Genomic DNA, 23,972 nt, shown 5'->3' on the forward strand with positions numbered 1-23,972 from the left:
CATTACCTTGGTAAAAAACCTTCATTACTGATCACCAGGACAGTTCGGGTTTTGGATGTTGGACTTTTCTCACTGTGTTGTGTAAAAATAATCTAAACCAAACCTCAGATCAATCCAAATATAATAAAAATGTCTCACGTTGGCTTAAGTGGTATTTTAAAGGGAGGTAGAAGTGGCTTTGCTCCATTGATGTCTGTCATTTCAATCATTTCTACCTTGATACCACCGGGGTCCTAAAAAAAGGTTTGAATCAATAGGGTTCACATATAGATATTTAGGCTTCATTTAAACACGAGGATTTGATGAATGATCCTTACCACAAATGTAAGGGTGACTGTACGTCTAGATTTCCTCAGCTCTTCGTTGAGGGAGTAAACACGGACTTGTACTGTGAACCCATGGAAGATCAAAGTATGTGATTAATTTATTTACTTATTTACACATACATTCAGTAACAGTTATCTGTTATCAGTTACTTGTAACTAATTAAGTAGGTACATACCATAGACATCTATTGCTTTTACCTAGCTGATTATAAATAGGGCTATAACGGTTATGAAATTTGGCTGGTGGTTAATTGCCTAATAAATGGTGATGATTATGACGATTAATTGGCTGTTTTATTGCTTTGACATTTAATTCTCATAAAAAAAATTTGTTTGTTCATGAAATAATTTTCACACAAATGTATCTTTCAAAAACTGAAAATTATTCATAAGAAATAAACACAATAAAGTGTCTGAAAAATAACTAATAATAAAAATGCAATCAAAATAAACTGACTATACCAGAACAGGCCTTAAATAGCCATTCTGATAGGAGACATCTGATACTGTCTCTTGCCTGTTTATACAGGCGCTGCAGCTCCCCCTTGTGTTTTTTAAAGAGATGTGCAATCATTGCGGTGATCTGAAATCATCGCGATGAGGTCAAACAATCGTAATGAGACAATTATTTAATCATTGTGACAGTCCTAATTTATAAAAACTACAAAACGAACCCTAACAGACAACATTGCATTATCATAATATTCACTACATCCTAATTTTCTACAGAAGCCATTTTTGTCAGATTTAGTGGGCACATTTTTGTTTCAGAAAACAATTAAGTAATTTTTAAAGTGACAGTTCACCCTAAAATGAAAATTGTGGCATCATTTACTCGCCTTCATGTTTGTTAACCTGCATGAGTTTCTTTATTCTGTTGAACACGAAAGAAGATATTTTGAAAAACTTTTGTAACCAAACAGCTTTGGGGCACCATTGATTTCCATGGTATTATTTTAGTTTAAGTCAATGGTGCCCCAGATCTGCTTCATTACAAACATTATTTAAAATATCTTACTTTGTGTTCAGTAGAACAAAGACAATTACACAAGTTTGGAACAATATGAGGGTAAATAAATGTTGACAAAATTTAAATTTTTGAGTGATCCTTCCCTTTAATGATTCCTATCGAACTGACCTTCCTGATCAGGTGTGTATAGTGGCTTGTCGGTCTGGATAAAAAGAAAACCATTAACAGTAGTGACTGGGATTCTTTCTTGTGCACTGAAACCACCAGGAGATATAGCCTGGAGGTAGACATGTGTTTGGTCCTTTGGAAAATCATCAGGCATGATCTAAGAGCAAAAAAGAGGTTTAAGCTGAGCATTCATACACAAATATTCTCCAGTATGGTCCTAAATTTGCAGTTTTACCCGTAAAGTAGCCACAGATTGATAATTGTTCTGAGAATTCAGTCTTAAGGACTGAAATGCATATGTTTTGTCTCCTGCTGCCAGTGATTTCTTAAGGTAAAGATCTACGGTGGTATACTGGTCATAACCGAACAACTGCACCATAACATTTTCTGAAGCATCGAGTCGCAGGAGTTTTGGTGCAGTGATTAAAAATCTGCAAAACAAGACAAAACTTGAATCCAGAAAGTCTTACATGAAATAAAACAAATTACAAACATTTTAAATTTATTGTAAAAGCATGAGTTCAGACAAATGTAAAAATCACTGTAAATCCAGACAAGTTGAATTTACTTAAAAATTGGAGGAAAGCTGTTTGCCTAATGTAAACTAAAACAAGAGTATACATTTAACTTAACATGTCTAGTAATTCCAACATAATTCAGCAAGTTCAGTAACCTAATTTGATTTAACGTAAAATCATTTGTAATATCAATTGCTCTATCCAACATATCCACTCTAGATTTTCTATTTTTTATTTGTTTATATTACTGTCGGTGTTATAAATGATATAATAAGAATAAACTTTATTCTCCACAAAAAAAAAACTGAATTTTTGAAAAGCATTGTCAGTACTGTGCAAAGAACTATAATAAAATGAACACGGTTCATTAAGTAAACACTGATCACCTGAACGGTGATTTCACAAAATTTACGACAGCATTAATAATATAAAAGCTTAAAACCCCGTGGTATTTTATTTACAAATATTTAAAGTTCTTATCAGTTCTTATTCTGTGATAAAGCATAAATAATTAAAACATTAATGCACAAAGGATTAAGGTTATTCTTTACTAAATGTACTGCTAATTTTAAGTTCATTTCACTTGATTATTTTAGTTTAATGCACTGAAAAAAATGATTCATTCAATTTACTTAATTTTTTTAAGGTAAGTGGTTGCAATCAATTTATTTAAGCTACATTTAAACAAAAGTTTTTAATTTTATTTTTACTTTTTTTTTGTTTTAATCTAGCTTAAATAAATTGATTGCAAAAAAAATCAGTAAATTGAATTAATATTTTTTTCATTGTGAATTTTGTACGCTTAAATGTTTTTTTTAAGTATATGTCCAAAACACTAAATATTAAGTAATGTTTACTTCATTGTTTAACCTACTAAGACCCAAGCTTTGGTTTGGCTTGTATTTTAGATTTCTTCCAGCTATTTGGGGTTAGCAAGAACAAATAAATACACTGAAAAAAATTATTCATTCAATTTACTTAATTTTTTTAGATAAGTGGTTGCAATTAAATTTATTTAAGCTGCATTTAAAAAAACCAAATTAGTAAAATAACATAAAATAGAGAACTTTTGTTTAAATGTAGCTTAAATAAATTGATTGCAACCACTTACCTTAAAAAAATTTAGTAAATTAAATGAATACTTTTTAACCAAATATTTTTCTTTGAACATGAAGCAGTGTAATTGTCCACGTTTGTGTACAACAGGTTCCAGTTACACAATAAGTCTCACAAAATTATGTATATAGTCACGTATTTTTTATTCTTTTTCGTGATACTGTCACGAATTTCTGTTTATGTGGTATTGTCACATATTGGTTACTCAACTGCTTTTTCCTATTTTCAAACCATTTTCGCTTCGGTTTAGGGTTAGATTTGGTGTTTGCATTAGGATGTCACTTTAAGGTTTATTCAATTTTTTCAGATTAATTTTTTTATATTTTCTAAATTTGAAACCATTCTCGCCTGGCGTTAGGGTTAGAGTTGGGTTTGGGTATGTCATTTTATGTAAATCTAACCCTAAACCGAAGCGAAAATGGTAAGTATTATGGTCTTAGGAGGTTTAAGACAATATCTCTGGTAGCGCATTGCATTAGCATGACAAAAGCTAATAAGTTCGAACGTACATACTGATAAAAAATGTATACCTTGTAATGCCTGTAAGTCACTGGCCAAATGCGTAAAATGCTAAAGCTTGTAAATATCTTTTGAAGATTATAATTTTACTTTCCAACAATACAGTTTAATATTTGGCTATTGCAAATTTGTGAAGAAAAATTCCAACTTACGCTTTTTCCTGAGCACAAATGCAAGCGAAGAGATGAAATATGCAGAACAAAATTAAGCGTGCCATTGCTTGCTGCTTAACAACAAGTCAGTCCTAGGTCTTAGTTGTTGGGTCAAATCACGGTCTGCTGTGCTTGTTTTAAGTTAATTATTAGCTTAACTATCTTAAAAAGTTTGAAAACGAACCCATACAACATTTGATAATTGTCAGGAGGTAAACGCAGACCAAAACTCCAAGTGGGGGAAAATACTTAGAATTATAAAAAAATCATTATAATAATTGTGTTTGCTTTACATGTTCTGTTAGAAAAGTACATTTGATTGTGCAATGCTTGCAGTCAAAGCAAGTATAGATCTATTTATCACGAAAAAGAATCTGGAGATATTTGCATTGCAATGGATTTTTTGTTATTGTGCAAGAGAGTTTAACATTTGGACAACTGTATGACCCTTACGGGAAAAAGGATTTTTGTCATTGATTAAGTAACGCATTCAAACGAGAGTCTCATAGATCATGTTTGCATTTGTTGCTCAGTAGCCAACCATCACATGACCAACAAACCAAAAATAAAGAACAAGAACAACCAAACGATTACAAAAGTGACAACGCTTATTTGTTCATGATTTATTGAGCATACACAGTGAATACCCAAATAGTTTTATATAAGCAAACATATTATACATAATATAATAGAACCAAGTTTTGTAATAATACTTTAAGCTTTACATACATACTCATATAAAGTGACTATTTTATATTTTTGGATGTACATTTTCAAATCATATATACATTCCTTTACATACTTCATTTTGTTCATTGACAATCACATGCTTTCAGCTTCCACTTTTCTGACTGGGATGTGGTGACACAAATTGGACACTAAGTGGCGCTCGATCCCAGTGTATTATGTTATGTGATAAACAAATCTGGAGTTGCCATACAGGTGTCTTATTCACTTCCTTAATGCTTGTATGCCTTATTGTTTGCCTTTGCATTTATCTTTGTAGCTACAGTGTACAAAAATGTTGATGTGGCATGGAGATGAGGAAAAACAGTACAGTTGCATGCACATATGAATATCTAGAATATTTGCCATAAGAAATAATCTCTAAAGAGCCATCTGTGTGTTGTTCCGGCGATGATATTCAACATGAACGTACAAAAACGGCCCATTAATGGCCTATTTTAGTTCTGCCGAGTTGTGCAGGCCCTGTTCGCCTTGTTTGACCACTGCTTTTTCTTTACAGGAGGACCGGGAAGGCAAACCACAAAGCAGTGAGAGTACTCAACAGGACCGGCGTACTGTGGACACGCATGAGCCAACAGCCTGTGTAAGACTGCAAACATCTGAGAGGACTCAGTTTGTTATGCGCTCTCAAAGCACCATGGTGGGTATGTGATGCACCAGGGAGGCCGGGTGAGGAATCTGTGCCAGTTGAGGAGGGGGAGGTGGGGGTGAGTGGGCCTGCAACCCCACGACGGCCCCTGTGCTGGGTGGCCGGTGCCTTGCACTTTTCTGGTGCGCCCGTAAGCCTGCCAGCTGTGAGTACGCGCTCTGGCAGACGTGGCACTTGTAGGGCCGCTCGCCCGTGTGGAGGCGCACGTGGTTGCGCAGGGTGGAAGACTGACTGAAACGTCGATTACAGAAACGGCAGACGAAGGGTTTGTCCAGCGTGTGGATGCGCATGTGGGAGCGCAGGTTACTGCGGGAGTTGAACCCGCGGTGGCAAATGACGCAGCGCATGCGGCTGGCGTTGGCGAGGCTGCCGGCGGAGATGCTCTCGCACAGGTGGAATTCATCTGTGAGGAGAGAGGGTTCAGATACTTTATAGACATGCTAATGGAGATTTAACTAGGGCTATTGTAACGCTTTGATAAAGATCTATCTTATCTCAGTGGTATGAAACCCACCCATAGCCCTAAAGCAAATGAATTACGTACCAGTTTTAGCTTTCTTTTGCTGCTCATCCTCTATGCCGGGGACACCCGGGATGCCAAGGAAGGTATTGTGGGAATTTCCATACCACACGAGCAGTTCTTGATCTGGAGGTATTGTCTGTCAATTAAATAAATTAAATATTTACTAAACCATATTTACTGGATGGTCAAAAAATTATATAAGCATTTGTTTAATGTTTCGTAGAAACCGGAACGTCCTCATTGACAGTTAGTGTATACCATAAATGTAAACTTTTAAAAAACATAGCTGTACTTATTTACTCACCTCTACTGCTTTGTAAAATATGCTGCTTCCAATCTGCACGACCTCAAGATTTTGTTCTTGCTCGTTGCGCGCGCATTTGATGTAAGTCATCCAACTCCGATGATCCTCTTGACTGGCATCGATGAAATAGCGCACCGTGCCATCTTCATTGAAAACCTAAGAACAAAAAAAAGGCTTTTCGTAAATCTCTGATTTGCCATAACTAACATGCTAAAATCCACAACAGCGCAGTTGCACCCGCGACACCTGTTGCACGCACCTCCCACATGAGATTGTTGTTCTTGAAAAGATCCACATGTTCGGGTGAAATGACCCTGCCAGTGAACGGACCCATCTCGGTGCCAGCTTTAATCCAGGTTTTGGAAAAGATGCCAAGACCTTCCCCTGGAATAGAGCTCTGCGCGATGATTACTTCACTTGGCAGCACCAAGCTGGAGAGTTTTTGGACCTCTGAAAGGAAAAGCGGCAAAAAAGTAAGTTGACTGCATGACTTAGTTTTAAAACTAATAAGAACTTGCAAACAAATTATAAAAAAATGACCAATAATAATTTTAAGAATGTAGCCTGTTTACAATAATGTTTAAAGAAGGAGAAATAGGAAAACGCACGACAAATAATAATACATTGTAATACAATTTCTTCAGACTTTTTATTCACTGTCCTCTTATTGAAGGCCTGTATAAAGGAATGCGCTGTCTGCGCGTCAGAATAACTTCAAATGGCGATACTCAAATAAATGTCAAATGCCTTTCAAGCCTAAGAATCCAGCAATTTTCCACGCTTTAAATGTGACGAGGCTATATATTCATAGGCAACAGCTTATTCCGTATTCATTATCCTTTCAGCAATTTTGTAGCACAAAATGAGCACTGAAAGAAACGAGATTTTTCTTTAAACGGCCCAGGCATTTCTGACAAAACGCAGAAAAGGAGATTAGCTGCTTGACATGGTGTGAATAGCGCACGAATTAGCTTTCACGGCATATTAACAGCGGGACGGGAAACTTTAAATGTGACCGAGGGAAGAAAAGTGTCAAAGCGGGGGTGTGGAGACTGTCCCGGCCTGATGAATGACAGCCTTTTCTTTATCCAACCCTACTGGATTCATTGGCAACTTTCCCAGGTCAAGCACAACGTTACCCTCATAATTTTATTTAGCCTTATTTAAATAAACTCTAAACTAAGCCGGTAGTTACTTACTGTATAGGAATTGCAGGTAAGTTTTGGTTTGCAACCGAAAACTTTATAGAAAAAAAAATATTCTGATACTAAAACTAAATAATAATAATAATAAATAAATAACACTTTTTAAAAGCTACTTCTACGGCTTGGTTTTCTTACTTTTTCATCGTTTGTAAAGCTTTTTTTACTACAATTAACCTTTTTGCGCAACAGAAAGGTATGTGGATTTTTTAAAGTTACCATACAGACAAAGAACATTTTATAAACTTCATTTTTTAGCAGTGTACGCTATTCCACCATATAGTAATTATACAATTTATTTTAGAACAAAATGCGTAAAACCTGCGTCATATACATTAATGCGTCGTGGAGACTTTTGACATTTTTTAAATAAATTATCCAAACAGACAAAATTAATCCTTTTAAACAAATAAATAACAACGAATACAGTGTTGTAAATCATGTGTACTGACCTCCAGAAAAGGACTGCGCCAGGACCTCTGCGGTGAAGGCTGTTTTGGGGCTGACGGTGGTTGTCTTCTCCTCGAACAGGTGTTCGCCCAGTACGTTCCTCCAGCGGCCGTAAAGGAAACTGTGAAGGATGTCTGAGGTGATGATGTCGGACAGGGCCAAACTCTGCTGCTTAAATCCAGCCTTCAGAACCAAAGCATCTGCAGGCAACACTGAACCCATGGCGATCCAAAACTCTTATCCCTACGCAAATATTCCCTTGCTGTTAAAATTAGACAAAATGTCTGAGCCAAGTGCAATATCAACACTCTCTTCTTTGCTAAGTGTCGAGAGAATGTTCTCCTTTCCACGGTCCCGGTGGGCTTTATATGCGTCAGGTCTGACCCACGGTAATTAGTTATTAATGACCCTCCCCTTGTGTTCTTTAGATTTGTTCAACCAGAGGAAAAAAACGCCACACTCTTTATTGAGTGGCTACTCCTGAGGGGGGTGGGGGAAGAAGGGGGAGCATGTGTGTGTGTTGATGTTCAGGATCCAACAACCACGTTTTGGCTAAAATAACAAGCCCCTGTGCATCTCCGCTGTGCGCTCCGCTCCAGCGGTTTGTTCGGCTGAGAGGCGCACGGCGCTTTTGGCATGGAAAAGCTATGCAAACTTGAAACAAAACAAATTTTTAGCATAAAGACGAGTAAAGGATCGTGTTTAAAATTAATGCCAGCTGATTTATTTAATTTTGATAAAGATTGCAAGTTATGTTGCATGTTAGTCACTTTTATCAGTGCGCATCATGACAAATAATATTTACAATCATTAGATTTTGTCTATCATATTTTGCCCGATATATTTTTTATCCAGAAGAAATTAAACTTCATTTTCAAATTCATTAAACTTTAGAAAATATTTTGTGCTATATTTCTCATAAAACTGTTACAGTTATGCACTATTTAATAATGAATGATTGCTTTATTTCATATCACAAACTTTTTCTTATTTTGAATTAGCCTAAATAATTATTTATTTAGGACTCGGTGATCATATCGAAATTAAAATCGCATAAACAAACTGAATAGGTTTTAATGATGTGCTATGGAGTACAAAAATATGCAAAGTCGTCTGGGTCAAGTATATCTTTTATTCAATCTTTTTCAGGCTGAAGTAATTTAATATTCATGGATGTTAATTTAAAGTCTTTTAGTATTGTGCGAGGTGTATATGGGCTTTTTTATGAATAGCCCTTTGCCTTTCCCCCTCTTTCTCCAGGGTTGATGGACTGAGACAAAATGGGCAGTTTCCCCCCTTTCCAACAGGGAGGACATCTTTATTCCTTCCCCGGCTTGCGGGTTTCCTATTCAGCTCTCTTCAAAATAATGCGGGCTGAATGAAAAGTGCTGCAAATCAATCTTTCATGGTGTTTTTGAGGGCAATTTGACATCCATGCACTCTTCTTTTCTTTAGGATAAGTACAAGGGGATGGCCCGAAAAAATCTGGACAAGGATGGGGTCTGGCGAGAACTTCCAAAGAGAGATGCGAGGAGAGCGCAGAGGAGAATATAGGTGAGTGATAGGGCAAGAAAAAAGATTAAGACTCAACAGCTGCTTTGGGGGATAACCCCCCTTCTCGGTTTTCGTTTTCTTTAGGATTTGACCCTCCCTTTTCAATTGGATTTTCACAAGTAGAGATTGATTTGTTTTTATTGCGCTATTATTAGTTTCATAAATAGGGGCAAACTGTAGCCTGGGGTGATAGATGTAAGCAAAACATGGGGACGATAGGTTTTAATGTAGCAAGACTGTATTCATTTTAGAAAAGAAAAAAATTAATTTACAAAAAATTATATAAAGCACTTTAATTTAAGTTTAAGCAAATAAAAACTACTAAATATGATTAGTTAAACATAACTGGACTTTAACAAATAGCCTATTTTAAGACAGTTTACGAACAAATTGAATATAATATATAAAGGCGTGTATACAAAAGATTTATAACTTTTTGATTTATAAAACAATCGTTACATAATTATTAGAATGAAAGAGAATTCTTGCGTCTTATGCAACTACTGTAAAAGTTGCGTATCAGAAGCGGCGTTTTTTAAATAAAACCACGCAGTGTTAATTAACGGACAATGAATTAAATTTCAATCAAATAATCAGATGCAAATATGAGTTCGGGCTGCATAACAGGATGATAAAGAAACTGGCTGCCGCGCGTAATGTCTTTTACATTCATGGCCTTCGTCTGTCCCGCGCGTCTCGGTGGCACAAAGCTGCAAGCTGTTGCGCGGTGCTTTTATCAGAAGAGAAAGGAGACAAAAATCCCAGAATAATAGAGATTTGCAAATGTTTTTCAATTGATTTGACTCAATGAACACTGGATTTTTAGGCCTAGGAAAAATAGAAGAGTTGGGCTAGAATGCTGAATTGGGAGCGTGGAGGAGAGAAATGGTTTTTATATGGCTGGATAAAATTTAATTAGCGTACTACAGCCCTTGAAGGACAATAGGGGACTCAATATGTACCCAATCTGAATCTCATTGGGGATCCAGACCGCAGAAAGTCAAAAGAACTGGAGAGAGAAAAGCAAGCTTTGAGAAAAGGATGGAGCGAGGCAGACGGCAGGTGACTGGCACGCGTAAAAACAAGAGGGACACTTTTGGCACACGGCTGATTATTTGAAAGAAAGAGAGGACAAAACAAAAATAGAGGTTTCTCCAGGTTTAACCCACTTAGACCAGCTGAGACTGGGACGTGAATAGAGCAGAGAGACCGGAGGGGGAACAGAAAACGCTAAAAAGCCGCGTCGGAAAGGGGTGCGACATCACACGAGTGCTCATGGGAATGTGCCCAAATGGTGGAAGAAAACCAAGAGCAGAAAGCAATATCACGCGAGTATTGTGCATATTAGTCGTCTGTGTTCGTAGTACAGTGACTTCAATGCGATCAAAGCTTTGAATAAGCTATGGATTTTGCTGCAGCACGTGCGCAATTTCCATGATGGAGAGATTGAAGAGACGACCAGACTGGAGCGTTTGACAACCACTGTGTTTTATCAAAAACATTATTTAAATGCTGGAATGTCTGTTTTGAGTCCAAAGCATATTTATGCCGCTCGTAGCTTATTATTTTGGGCTAACAAAATAATGTTTTTTTGTCATAACATATGCAAATAATTATAAAACTTATAAGACCAATCGATTAAAGAGAAGAATATTAATTTGTTGTATACGCAAATATATTTGTTTATATTTTAGTCTAATTGCACAAGCATTTAAATAATAAAAGCGTTTCAATGCGCCTTTCTTACAATTGCAAAATTGAGAAAGTGCGCTGAAAATAATAATGTTCACTAATTTATGTCTCTGCATATCATGTTAAAGTCGCATCAGGTGAACAGTCCATCAGTCGTCTGGTGTAGTTACATAGCCGTACTTGCCCAACATCTAGAAAATATTTGAATGTGTCAATTTCATACATTTGCATAAGTTGTTTATTAGACACTACACTAAATATGAACATCTTCAGAGACATTTAAATATTAATATATATTAAATACAAACATAATAATGTTTTTTACTATCTTTAGATAATAATTAGATTATTGTTGTTATTTTCAAAATGCTGCACGAAGCTTTAAGATTGTTCTTAAGTAAGTTCCACAGGTGACAGACAGGTGGCAGAAATAATTCCTGCATTTATTATAATAATAATAATAATAATAAAAGGTAGCTTTACTCAGTCACACAAGCAGCATTCACACTATGCTTTGTTTTAACATGCAATGCATTTAAAAAAAATCTACAGCTCCAATTTACAAGTATCTCAGTTTCTGTCAAGCTGGTATAATGGATGTTCACTAATTACTTGTTGGTAAACTGAGAGACAATTAGTCAAATTTGAAATGTGTTTAATATTTACTTTCCACTAAAGGATAATTTAATTTTGCATCTATAGATCTATATGCAGTGATTTGCAAAGATCATAAAGGTTATATTAAGTGTATTCATTTTTTTTTTTGTTAATTGATCTTCACTTATTCAACACAGATTCTTCATAATCTCATCTGTAATAGCAGCAAAGCAGGGGATGATGTGAAAAGGAGCAAAATTTGAAAACAGCTGCTGTTAGAGTCAGTGGGAGACAGAGACAAGTGTCCCGGTGGGTGGAGACCACAATATACACACACATCGGATTTGGCAAATCCGCGTGACACCAACCGGAGCAGACTTAAAAGAACCAATATTAAACTTGTTGAAAATGCAAGAAAAGCAAACAAATGCATTGACAGTCTCTTCAATATTATCTTTATTTTTAGTCACATCATGCATCACTGCAATATTTAAAATATGAGTCACAATACATCTTTATTTTTTAAATGAGCATTTGAGTGGCCTGCAGGTTGCCTATAACAAGAAGTGCATGTATTAGCAGATGCGCCACTGAAGCGGTAAAGAAGAGAAAAAATCTGTCTATTTATGCCCATTATTAAGTCAATCCTCTGATAATGGAGCAAAAGCTTGTTTTATAAGAATTGTATAGCGGGTTAGAAAGGGCTCCCAAACATTAACGATACAGGTAACCCCGGTGTACGGTTCTCAATTCAGAAGGATCTATTTGATCCATTTGATACAGAAACCTGACACAGTTGCAAAACTCAAGGTGAGAGTACAAGGATAAGCAGCGGTAAAAAGCAGAAGACATCGGAAACATGTAGATGCGATGGCAATAAAACAAGACCCGCATTATTCTTGCAGATAAGTGATGGCATCAACTAGCAATTTCCTTTGAGAGATAAGTGCATTAAAAGAAAAAATAAATGCTTGTAAAAGGTAAATATGATGCTCGCATTTACATAATTCACCTTTCATTTAGGAAAAAGGGAGAAAATAGCATAAACCTCTTGCAATCTTGACATTTTACGGGGAAAACCGTCGCCGCGCGCATCAAATGATCTCAAAACAAAAGACCTCTTAGTGCGCACAATAGTAGTCCACTTTACGGCTTTTCCAAAACTTCTTTTTCTTTCTCTCTCGCGGCACAAGTCAATTTTGTGAGTGACTAATGCATTTATGAATTAAGACTGAATGCGAATAGCGGTCTATTATGGTCAGAAAGAAAAAAACGGCAAAAAGTAAAAGCAAAAACCTCTTTTCCCACTAGAGCCTAAATTTTTAATCAGTGGTTATCTATCTAAAGGTCAGAGAAATAAATGCAGGCTCATCAGTATTTACCCTTCCACTTAAGAGAATATTTCCTGAAATAATCCATCTGCCTTTATTACAGTGTGGCACCACTCTCCCTACATTCACTATTCAATTAGGGGACACCTTCTGGGTCATTACCCAATAATTACTCATTTGCTACTGATGCCAAATGTGCTTTTGGCACCGGGCTGCGCGCGTCTATTACTGCGGAGCGCGTACAGTACAGCTGCCCTATCAATTCCCATGCTGACACCCCCATAACACGGCTTCCTGTCTCAAACTTTTCAAATGGCCACTTAGAGCTCGCGCGTATAGGGCATCAATTTTAAGTTGTTGTCATCTGATGTGTAATTACTGGTAAAGACTTGATGGCTTACATCATCGTCGTCTTGACCGCAGATTAGAGAGTGTAGGAGAAGAAGGTGCGTCGTAGTACACAATGAGCTAATCGGTTGCGTTTATGGGATGCTTGTGTGTACCATAAACTCTAGTGCAGCTTGAAAGGATGCATTTCACCAACTCTTATATAGTCAGATGCTCAAGCCCGGATTCTTTTCGATTTTATTTTATTTTATTAGTTTTCATACATCAAGTCGTCTTCAGAGAAAAACATTCTATTTTGTTATAGCTGAAGTGTAGTTTTTTATTACGGCGTGTGAAATTTTACGGAGTCCCTAAGGGGACATTGAGCAAAAACTAAATAAAGTTTAGTTTTATGTGCTCACGCGAAACCTTCATGTGCATAATTTTTTTTAAAGTTTAGTAAGTTAGCAAGCTATCGCATGCTCACGTGAAGCTATCGCGCGAGCACGTGAAACTATCGCGTGCTCACCGCGCGCGCACGTGAAAGCGATCGTTTCACGTGTGCGCGCGATAGTTTCACGCGAGCACGCGAAACTAAACTTAATAAAAATTCTGCACATGAAGGTTTTGCGTGAGCCCATGAAAGTTTCACTTGAGCACATGAAACTAAACTTGAGATTTTTTTTACTCCAATGTCACCATAGGGGCTCGATAATATTCAAATTTGGTAAAGTTATCTCATTGGTTCTCGCATGTCTACTGAAGAAACACGCATTTGACAACAAGACCCGAGACATGCTAAAACCAGTATGATTTGACGTTATAGCTGTGCCACCATATTTGAATTTACCGCGCTGCCGTGTATGTTGCCATGGAAATGTGACGTGTCCATCGCTAAAGTAGATCGAAATAAGAATCGTTTTCTCTCACAAACACATGATTTGCTTCACAAAACATTTATTAGCCTACTTTAAATTTGGATTACTTTAATTGATGGATGGATTTGATTTTGGAACTTTTCCATGCAAGATAACCTGGCATTATTTAAAGGGATAGTTCACGTTAAAATGAAAATTCTGTCATCATTTGTTCTAAACCGGTCTGAAGTTATTTTTTTCTGATGAACACAAAAGAAGATATTTTGAGAAATTATGGTAAACACACAGCAGATAGTGACCATAGACTTCCATATTAGGAAAAAATATTTTGAAAGTATTGTGATAAATAATGAAGATATTTTGATAAATGATGGTAAGCACACAGTTGACACTACCCATTAAATTCAAGTTGCTGTGTGTTTACCAGAATTTCTCAAAATATCTTCTTTTGTGTTCATCAGAAAAAAAATCATACAGGTTTACAACTACATGGGGATGAGTAAATTACGACATAATTTTCATTTTAAAGTGAACTATCCCTTTAAAGTTATTACAATTATTTAAATTTTTGTTAAAACTTGAGCATCATAATAGCATATGCAAACGTTTTACCTGTCACAGTAATTTCTTCATGCTTTAAATTTGACTTTTTTAAGATGTCAAATAAATCTTTGGTGTCCCCTGAGTATATATGTGAAGTTTTAGCTCATGGGTAGCAGCAATATCACATAGATTATTTATTATAGCATGTTGTCTCCTTCTGACATCACAAGGGGAGCCACATTTCAATGACTTACTTGTTCACATGTTTGCGTAGAATGGTTTACCAAAACCAAGTTACAATTTGTTTTGTCACATTTTCTAGGGTGATAGAAGCACTGGGGATCCAATTATAGGGTAACAGATTTGATCCTGAAACATTTTTAGTTATGCTGGTTAAAAGTCTCCTCACATTCTGATAGCAATCACTGTGTTAAGTTGTTTAAATGTATTTGTAAAAATTTATGTCATCTGTGAAAGGCGTAGGACCAAAAAATGTTCAACAAATCATAGATTTCGGTCCGAACGGACGTTTCCTTTTATGTCCCTCATACGCAAGCGTAATTTGAATTCCCACCGCGCAGCGAGTCCACGCAGATACCATACGTCATCGCCGCGTTCACGTGCGCTCTGTCTGTAAACAGCGAGAACAGCAAACTTTTCTGCTGAATTGACATCCTACACAGGAGCAACAAAACTAAATGCATCTTTTATAACAACAACAGCAAAAACTGCCTGGATCAGCAAGAGTAAAAACCCAAATTAACATCGTTAACTTTACTGCTTTACCGCGAGATGCAAACAGCTACAGGAGGCAAAGGGTCTGAAAGGGTCGTTGCACTGTTTATTTTGGTAAGGTAGGTACGCGATATGTTTGTATTGAGATGGATTCAGATATTCTACTTTGATGAAACGTTGTGTTGCTTATGAAATTTGTGTTCGTTTTCCGGATTAGCATAACGATATAGTTACTACGTCTACACAATCGAACGTGTGCTTAAACTAATTCTGATGTAAACCAGTTGTTTATGTTGGTTATTTTGGAAGTGTTATTCACTTTGTACTGCAAAGTTTTCTCACTGGTGAATGAGACATGAGACTTGACCGTCTGATCTGTGCGTGTTCATGTGTTTGGAAAGAGGCGTGACTTTGGATGGCGATTTGACTTGAGGGTGGGATCGGGATTTCATTGCTAGGCGGCTACGTTAGCATTTTTTAAAATGTGTTACCCTACCTTTAAACATGGAAAAAGTCAGATTTTTATGACATGTCCCCTTTAAAACAGCTTGAATGCAACTCTACAACCTTGCCTGATTTAATATATGCCTCTCACAAATTTCCTTGGGATAGTCACATAATTTTTTTCTAATTTTTCTCATGTTTCAGGTTTCTCAGAGTCTATGCGGCAACCATACATAATATCTATAACTCAAACTACTGATCCCAACATATCCTCCAACTCATACGATTGCTTTGGTCGTTTGTCCATTTCACCAAATACGACCAATAGATGCATTTACTAAATTAGCGCCTCTACCGGCAGCAGGTGAAACTTATTATATTAGGGTATAAAAATAATGTTTTGGGGGGTCATTTTGCTTTGATGACATGTACTGGGATAACATTTTCAATTTAAACCTCCAGGATTAATTGTATTTTATTACACATTACACTATTCAGGCATTTAGGGCAAATACCCATTTATTTATTATATGATATAAACACAGCATACAAAACAGTCACAACTTTTTAAAAATTAACTTAAAATATTCCAAGTGCACTAAGGTCAAACAATCGATTTATTTGAAGAAAAGATGCAAAAGTGATAACAATCCACTCTAAATATCAGATCAGGTGTACACTGATTCAAAAGCTCCTGCCAGAAGAAGCGATGATACGTCATTTATGATTGTGAAAAGGCATTGGCTCTCGTGTGTCTTGTGACCGATTGCATCATTACATTATAATGTGAAGCGTTATGGGCTCTTGTAACTGACTACGTCATGCTGATTTATGTTTGAATGAGATCTGACTGTGCATTTTGATCACAGAGTTCTTCATATAAATTGCTTAACTATTAATCGCGATCATATGTGATGTAAACAAAAACTTTTAATCTGCTAACGATTAATCGCGACTAATTGTTTAGCATCCCTAACGCGAATGGTTTGTAATACTTTTATACTGTTTTATTCAATAAATACCTGACTGTACTTTTACTTACGTGTTGTGTTTTATAAGTGGTTGGGTTTAGGGTAAGGGTGAGGGTGGGGTTATTTGCTCCAAAATATCTTTAAAACCATAAATGTTTATGAAACCGTTTCTACATTTACAAATTCATAAAATGAAATGTCTTATCTTACAAACGTAATTACAACGTAACAACAGGTTGTATAAGCCACTGCCCCTTAATACGTCACTTTACGTCGTAATAAGGTGCTTGCACAAACAACCTATAAGGTCGTTATTTTTTGGAGGACAGTCTCACTGATCCACGCATTCAACAGTATTGATATGATTGGTTACATGTTTGTGACGATGGAAACCAAGGCGATTTTAATGAGAATTTTATGGAGAGAATGAAGAATTTAAACATGGCTTGTTTTAAAACATATGAAAAACACCAATAGACATATAATAAACAATACAAACCTGAATTTCGACTTTAATATAAATTATTGTGTTTAACTGAAGAAAGAAAGTCATATTCATCATTTACAGGGTGGGTAAATTTTGAGAGAATTTCCATATTTTGTTGAACTATTCTTTTAAGTCAAATTACTTTTACCAATCACAGTTTATATTTGCATATTGACAGCAAGCCATTCATCTGATAATAGGTGTAAACATTATGACTTTGTGGCGCTATCAAAAAATTGCTCAGCGGAAACGTGTTTGATTTGTGTGAAATCAAACACAGAAGTGGTTACACCGGTCGCACACAAGTGTTTTTTCTTATGTCCCAACAGTCTTCCTGAAAGAGTCATTTGGACATCCTTTTGGCATTCATTAGAATGTATTCCTCCATTCTACAAATTGCTGCCGGTTGTTATGCAAAGGTGAATATGAAAAGGCACCAGAGCGTTCCTGCTCCAACATGGCCCGATAAAAGGCCTGCGACTCCTCTCGACATTTTCTGCTAACATCCATGAAATTCAGAGACAAAAACAGACAGCGGTCCCAGCCAAAAGGAGAAAGACCATTCGAGGAACACCAGCAGCGGCAGCCACCCCCATCACGACCTATGTGCGGGGGTTGCATTTCAACAACAAGCAAAACAGACCCGATTCAGCAGGGGTTATAAAGGAAAAAATCCAGGAGAACCCCCTCCCACCCCTTTCCTCGGCGTGGCAGATTGCGCGTATTCACGAATCGGTTTCCCCTTTCTGCAGAAAAAATGCCCTCAAAGACCAGACAGGACCCTCTTCTATGGCCCAGGCTCAAAAAGAGCCGGCCAGAGATGTCCGAACATCAATTACATGTTTGTTCACTTTTGGGGGACACACGGTTGACCCGGGGTGAACCTACACTGAAAGGGCTGTAAAAAAAGCCGCCTCCTCCTGTTGGCCTTCTCCCAGTGCCAATAGACTACCCTCGGGCCATTAACCCATTGTCAACCAAATGCAACTTCTGCATTAATGAAGCCATTATGAGGTCTACAGTCAGAGAATGAGAGAAATAAAGACACTGACTATTCAATTCATAGAGTGGGCCTTGGCAAGAGGACATAATAAGAGAGTCTCAATGAAGCAGGTTAGGGGTGCCAGAAGAGAAGGGAGGCTGGGCGGACAGCTGTGTGAAGGAATGTCACACAAACGGCTAAGCCGCAAAATCGGCCGATTCTCGTAGAACTTTCCTAAGCGTTCGCTTTTGTAAACCTGCCCCAGGTGCTTTTATTTCAAATTTTATTTATCGAAACGACCTCGGCGTATGATGTTATACCAGTTGAGCTGCTGAAGCGAAATTGTCGTTGTGCTTGCCTCAACGATGCAAAATATACTTTAAGAACTTGAATGAGTCGGATGTGCTCTGCTTGGTGCTGTAACAGAATCGCATTCATATGTAAAACCACCGAAAACGTCACCATGTGCTTAACTTCTCTTGCAAACTGCAGTCGCAGAGGATCTCCCATACTACGCCAAGGCATCCGAGAAGCACGCCGGTGCGGTATCGTGCGTGCGGTATCGTAAAGACATTAATCACCCCGGCAAAAAGATCCCCTGACAGCGCCCAGACCGGCTGACTTCCAGCCATATTGGCCTGTTTCTTATGTTAATGCAAGGATGGGGCCCTCTTAAAACCAGGTCTATTTGTCCCATTCACTTGCACACACAAGGCACTTGACATTTCTATTGCTCGCCTTTTTCTTCTTAACTATCATAGTCGCTGCTGGCCATCCATCCATCCCTGCCCTCCAACACAAACACGGCCACCGGTGCACATAGCACACTCACTGCGACCAACGGCCCGTCCCTAAATGGTCAATGACTTTTAAATAGCAGGCAATAGAGTGTACGTGAATGGCAAATCAGCTAATTTGACTCTGTCATTCACTCATTCGAGTCCATCGCCTTGAAAACGGCTTTCATTTAAAGCCCGAAGCAATCTTCCAGATGATTGAGTGCTGTTATTATCAACCTCAAACAATTAATGTCACATTACTTTACATGCATTATCCCCTTCATTAAGCACTTTACGTAGGGAGCAAATGGTACTTTTAAAAGCCATATATACATGAGTGGAGAGAAGAAGAATAAAAGTCAGAAAGACAGAGAAAGAGAGAGAGAGATAAAGAGACACACACTCTCCCACACTGGCCACCCAGGTGTACAGATCCCATTATGAAACTTAAAATGACTTCCTTTCTAAAAGCTGAACTAGGAAAATATTAAAGAACTACTGGAAGAATTAACATAATGAAAGCTTTTTATTGTGCTTGATGTTAGAAAAGTTGACGTTATAAAATGTTACTCGGATATGAAAGAGCCTGACCTTCAAAAGAGCGATCTTACAATATTGATAAAGGACGAATATGCAAACATAGCTACGAGAATTTAAAAAACACATCTAAGGGTCATCTTAGAAAATAATTATAGTACAAAACACATTGCAGGATGAACGAGCGATAAGAATTCATAAAATTAAACCGAGTAGATGTCGTTTATACCATCGAGTCAAACTGGTTACCCACTGTGAAGAGATATTGCGAACTTTTCATCTCTCTTACAAAATTTAATACAAAAACAAATGTATGGCTAAAGAACCAAATTGAACGTGTAATGATGGAATGAAATAGCTACGTCAATACTTTCTATAACAGACTCACGACTGGGCGCTTGCTGAAGCGATTGCTTCAGAATACACGATAGGCCTTCGCAGGTTTTAAGGTGGGAGCCAACACTTCAAGGCTTGTAGATCGATGAGCCGGGCTGATAATATATTAAACCTCCCTGTCTTTCATTCTCAGTAGCGGGTAATACATTTTTTGCATATTAAAATGAACCAACGTACAATACACGAGAGAATGTGCCAAAGATGCACGTGAAAGGAAAATGTTAGCATAAAAATTAATTAAAATGCTACCAGGTGCCAACAAAACAAACACGATTATCCTAATATGAAATACTTTCCTCAGTATGTCAGAATAATGTGAATTGATTTTGAAAAAATGTTTCATGATCACGGGCATGCTGTCGAAAACTATTTTAAGTCACTCCACACTGTGAAAAATTCACAGTGTAGTATCAATTTGTTATTATAATTAATTTCAACTTTCTTGAGTAGCTATAAGTTATAAAAATAAAGTTGCTATTAATTCAAAAATTTTTAAAACACATCTCTCAACAGGTATAGTCTCGGATTTATGAAAACTTGTAACTCTGTATAAGCACATATTGTATTATAGACCTTTTGCGAGTAGACGTCACAGTATGCACGCGCAATGTGGTGGCAGAAAAACAGTGGAAATGAATAAGACACGAGTACAACTGTGTGCTTACCATCATTTATCAAAATATTTTATTCATCATTTATCACAATATTTCCAAAATATTTTTTTCCTACTATGGAAGCCAATGGTCACTTACTGCTGTGTATTTACCATCATTTGTTAAAATATCTTCTTTTGTGTTCATCAGAAAAAAAAAATTTCATACAGGTTTAGAAAAACATGTGGATGAGTAAATGATGACAGAATTATTATTTTAAAGTGAACTATCCCTTTAATAAATATATAAATATAGTCCCCCCCCACACACACATACCATTTTTTTCTGTAATGAATTTTCTGTACATATATTCTGTCCTATGTTTTAGTAACCGAATAAACAAACATTCACACATATCAGTAGCCAAGCCATTTAAACACTAAATTTATCTAAAAATAAACGTAAAGTGGTGAAAACACGATAAGAAACATTACACTAAATAGAAACATGTGGGAAACAGACTTTGACAGAATACCGGATCCATAAAAATCACAGTTTAACACTAAAACACTTCACACCGCTATTGCAGAGCTGTCACTTTCTGCCACCAGTTTAGGCTCCACCCACAAAAAACGTCATCTCTGTTTGCAAACACGCAAAAGATCTATTGACTCCCTATTACAAATCGCTTGATTGTTTACTTATCTTTGTAAGTCGCTTTGGATAAAAGCATCTGCTAAATGCCTAAATGTAAATGTAAAAATAAAGTTGAAATAACTTGAGCTAATTTAACTTTATTTTTATAATTTAAAGCAACTACGAATGATAAGTAAATTCAAAGTGATTATACTTAAAAAATTAAGTGCAACAAGGAATTTTTACAGTGTACGGTTTGTAAAAACAAACAAACAATGTAAAAAAAGATTTTGCTGTAATTATGCAGCTGGTTGGCAGTAACTTACTGTAGAAGATAAAGACTGAAAATGTTTCATGCTTATTTAACTTAAAACAAACTGTTGCCAGTAAATAACATAAATGTAAAATCTAAAGTAAGTTACTGGTAGCTAGTTGCCAGTAATACCCAGTAATACTGTAATTATTACATTTAAGGCGCATAAACATCAACACTGATGAACTTTGCTCGTTCAAACAAAACGTATACAAGTCGGCATTACTTTGCGACAGCAAGTCAGTTGTATCAAAGCTTTTTCAGCTTTCACTCTTTAAACATTCATTTAAACAAGGCTTGTAAAAATATGTAAATATGTCTTCAGAAGAGCTTTTTGACAGCAGACACTTGCTGTTTAAGAGTAGACGACTCTGAATCGCAGGATTCGGCAACACGTATAATCTCGCCTTTGAAACCTGCCGGGTTTCCCTCGTCGCGACTTTAACATTTTTGTTCTCAAACTGAGCTCAGGCTGGAGGTAATCCAGCGGATTCCTCACCAAACATTCAAGCACATTACGGCTCCTTATTTACCTCCCTCTGGCATGGAGTCTATTTACCTACAATTGGAAATAATTCAAGGCCTGGGGATCATAATAGATGAAAAGATGACTGTTAGCTCAACAGTTGGACAGTGGCAACGCATCGCACAATAGTGTATGCCACTCACTGCCAAATCTAAAGCCTCTTTCCATTTCTCTAAGGATGGTTAAGATCTCCAACAGGACTAGCGTTGAGCAAAAGAGCCCGGAGAGGCTGGGAAAGCTTGCTAAAGCATTCCCAAAAACAGTTCAAATCTCCATTCCCCAACTGTTTGCCATTTCAAGGTCTTTTTTTGCATTTATGCTGAAAAGACTCCAGCATGGCTGAGGCTTAATGGATGGGCCGACAAATAAGCCATTTCTGAATAGCGACTGTCCCTTTATGTTTTACTTTTGATCTATGAGTGCCTAACGTAGAATGTGTAATATTTGGATTGCTGGTAAGCCGAAAATACCAGGGGTTTATAAGTACTTAAGTGGAGTAGTTTTATGCCAGTTTTTCATTTATTATATTTTATGTGCAAAGCTATTGAGGCAGGACACAAGACAGCCTAATGTAGATGAAATGCAGGAATTTAATAAGTGGACAAACCATTCAAACTTTGCCTGCATTTAATGTTGTAGCTATAATGTCATGCTTATTGTGTTAAAGCTATGACACTTTTTTTCCACCTGTCTATATCGATGTCTTGCAGGTTTAGTTCGGCAGAGAATGTTGCTTTCACAGCCTCCAGGTGAATGATGACGGTTTTCTTTTCAAACGTACTACTTCACAATGAAAGCTCTTGACATTTAAGCACATGCGAAAAGTTGCTCCTTTAAATTTAAGTGAATATTACATTCTCGTTTTAAAACATTATTGTCACTATGTGACTGTGTAGTGGCAAAAAGTGATTTCCAATTTTGCACAATTGACATCGCTTTTTATTTGGATATTTTATTAAAGCTGCATTAAAGAGCACCAATTATCCGATTGGCGGTTTTATATTTCTTTTGGTGTGTAAGTGTGTATTAGTAAATGTTAACGATATGCAAAAGGTACAAACCCCAAAGCAAATGATAATGCAAGTTATCATCTCCAATGTAAATATCTTTTCTTGGCCTACAACAAATACACGGATTGAAGGCTATTGACGTAGACACAACGGTCATTATCATAATTCTGCCCGCTTTTACTCAAGGCCTCTAAGTAGTCTATGTTTTTATATTTAAAGAATTTACCAATGAAAAAAACATGATTCAAATGTAAGTTTTGTGCAGTGCAGAGTAGCGCTTGTTGTTTGTCGTTTCTACGATCACAAATGCAGAAATGGTTTTAAGTTTTAGTTTCCTTACCTTACCAATCGGTTACGTCTGGCTCAAGCCGCACTGGTTAGCGTTGATTGATCAGCTTGGTCATCTGCATTTTCTGGATTAGATTTGGCTCTTATTGATAAGGTAGAAATTACGATATTAACTCCTGTCAGCATTGCATTGAAAGCTAATCTTCAAAACATGGTAAGGAGCGTCACGTTTCAGGCTGACGTCAGAGGTATTCAGGCCAATCACAACAGGACACATCGCTTTTCAGAATGTTTAGCTTTGTACGAAAGTTTATAAAGACATAGCCCAGAACAATTTTTCAATTCAATTCAGTTTTATTTATATAGCGCTTTTCACAATTGGTAATTTTTTCAAAGCAGTTTTACATTAATAAGCAGTGAAAAGCACAGAAAATCGACAGATAGCACAGCACAATACACGATAGCATAAGCAGCTAAATTAGCTGCAGCTATGAATCAACATTATAAGCAACATGTGTACACATGTAAACTGATAAGGAGATTAAGCGGGTTCTGCCGGTGGTCGTTTGTCAGGCATCAGCTGGGCATCACGTTGAAGGACGGCCAGTAGATCAGAGGTGTGCCGACTTTCACATTTACCGGAACTGGGTCTTTTTGTCTCATTGTCCTCGGGAGAGAGAAACAATCCTATAAGCGTAGGGGCCATTCA

At 36.9% G+C, this 23,972-nt stretch overlaps 2 protein-coding genes and 1 long non-coding RNA gene across 3 annotated transcripts in view; 1 reads left to right on the plus strand and 2 right to left on the minus strand.

The window, feature by feature from the left end:
* The window catches only part of c5 (complement component 5), a 30,221-nt gene extending 26,263 nt beyond the window's left edge, over positions 1 to 3,958 (minus strand). The window contains exons 1-5 of the mRNA XM_065284282.2: positions 3,770 to 3,958; positions 1,700 to 1,895; positions 1,465 to 1,621; positions 318 to 388; positions 139 to 233 (exon numbers count right to left, since the gene is read on the minus strand). Coding sequence (XP_065140354.1) covers positions 139 to 233; positions 318 to 388; positions 1,465 to 1,621; positions 1,700 to 1,895; positions 3,770 to 3,834 — 584 coding nt within the window. The 5' untranslated portion in view covers positions 3,835 to 3,958. The remainder of the gene's footprint in view (positions 1 to 138; positions 234 to 317; positions 389 to 1,464; positions 1,622 to 1,699; positions 1,896 to 3,769) is intronic.
* Positions 3,959 to 4,382: 424 nt separating this feature from the next.
* On the minus strand, positions 4,383 to 8,471 carry prdm12b (PR domain containing 12b). The gene is made up of 5 exons (XM_065284283.2): positions 7,647 to 8,471; positions 6,252 to 6,442; positions 5,993 to 6,148; positions 5,710 to 5,824; positions 4,383 to 5,568 (listed from the first exon to the last, which is right to left on the minus strand). The coding sequence occupies exons 1-5, from the start codon at positions 7,864 to 7,866 to the stop codon at positions 5,144 to 5,146; spliced, it is 1,107 nt and encodes a 368-aa protein (XP_065140355.1). The 5' UTR covers positions 7,867 to 8,471; the 3' UTR covers positions 4,383 to 5,143.
* Positions 8,472 to 8,593: 122 nt separating this feature from the next.
* The window catches only part of LOC135774296 (uncharacterized), a 46,558-nt gene continuing 31,179 nt past the window's right edge, over positions 8,594 to 23,972 (plus strand). Inside the window, exon 1 of the long non-coding RNA XR_010543670.2 lies at positions 8,594 to 9,198. This is a non-coding gene — a long non-coding RNA (uncharacterized lncRNA). The remainder of the gene's footprint in view (positions 9,199 to 23,972) is intronic.

The sequence above is a fragment of the Paramisgurnus dabryanus genome, chromosome 5 (genome assembly GCF_030506205.2).
Source record: "Paramisgurnus dabryanus chromosome 5, PD_genome_1.1, whole genome shotgun sequence".
NCBI lineage: Eukaryota > Metazoa > Chordata > Actinopteri > Cypriniformes > Cobitidae > Paramisgurnus > Paramisgurnus dabryanus.

Bases quoted from the DNA above. Each gene is read 5' to 3' on its own strand.
- prdm12b (XM_065284283.2), bottom strand. From the start codon at position 7,866: ATGGGTTCAGTGTTGCCTGCAGATGCTTTGGTTCTGAAGGCTGGATTT. The intron at 6,443-7,646 runs GTCAGTACACAT...TTTTCCTTTCAG, and splicing joins GGCGCAGTCCTTTTCTGGAG to AGGTCCAAAAACTCTCCAGC. The intron at 5,825-5,992 runs GTGAGTAAATAA...TTTAATTGACAG, and splicing joins TATTTTACAAAGCAGTAGAG to ACAATACCTCCAGATCAAGA.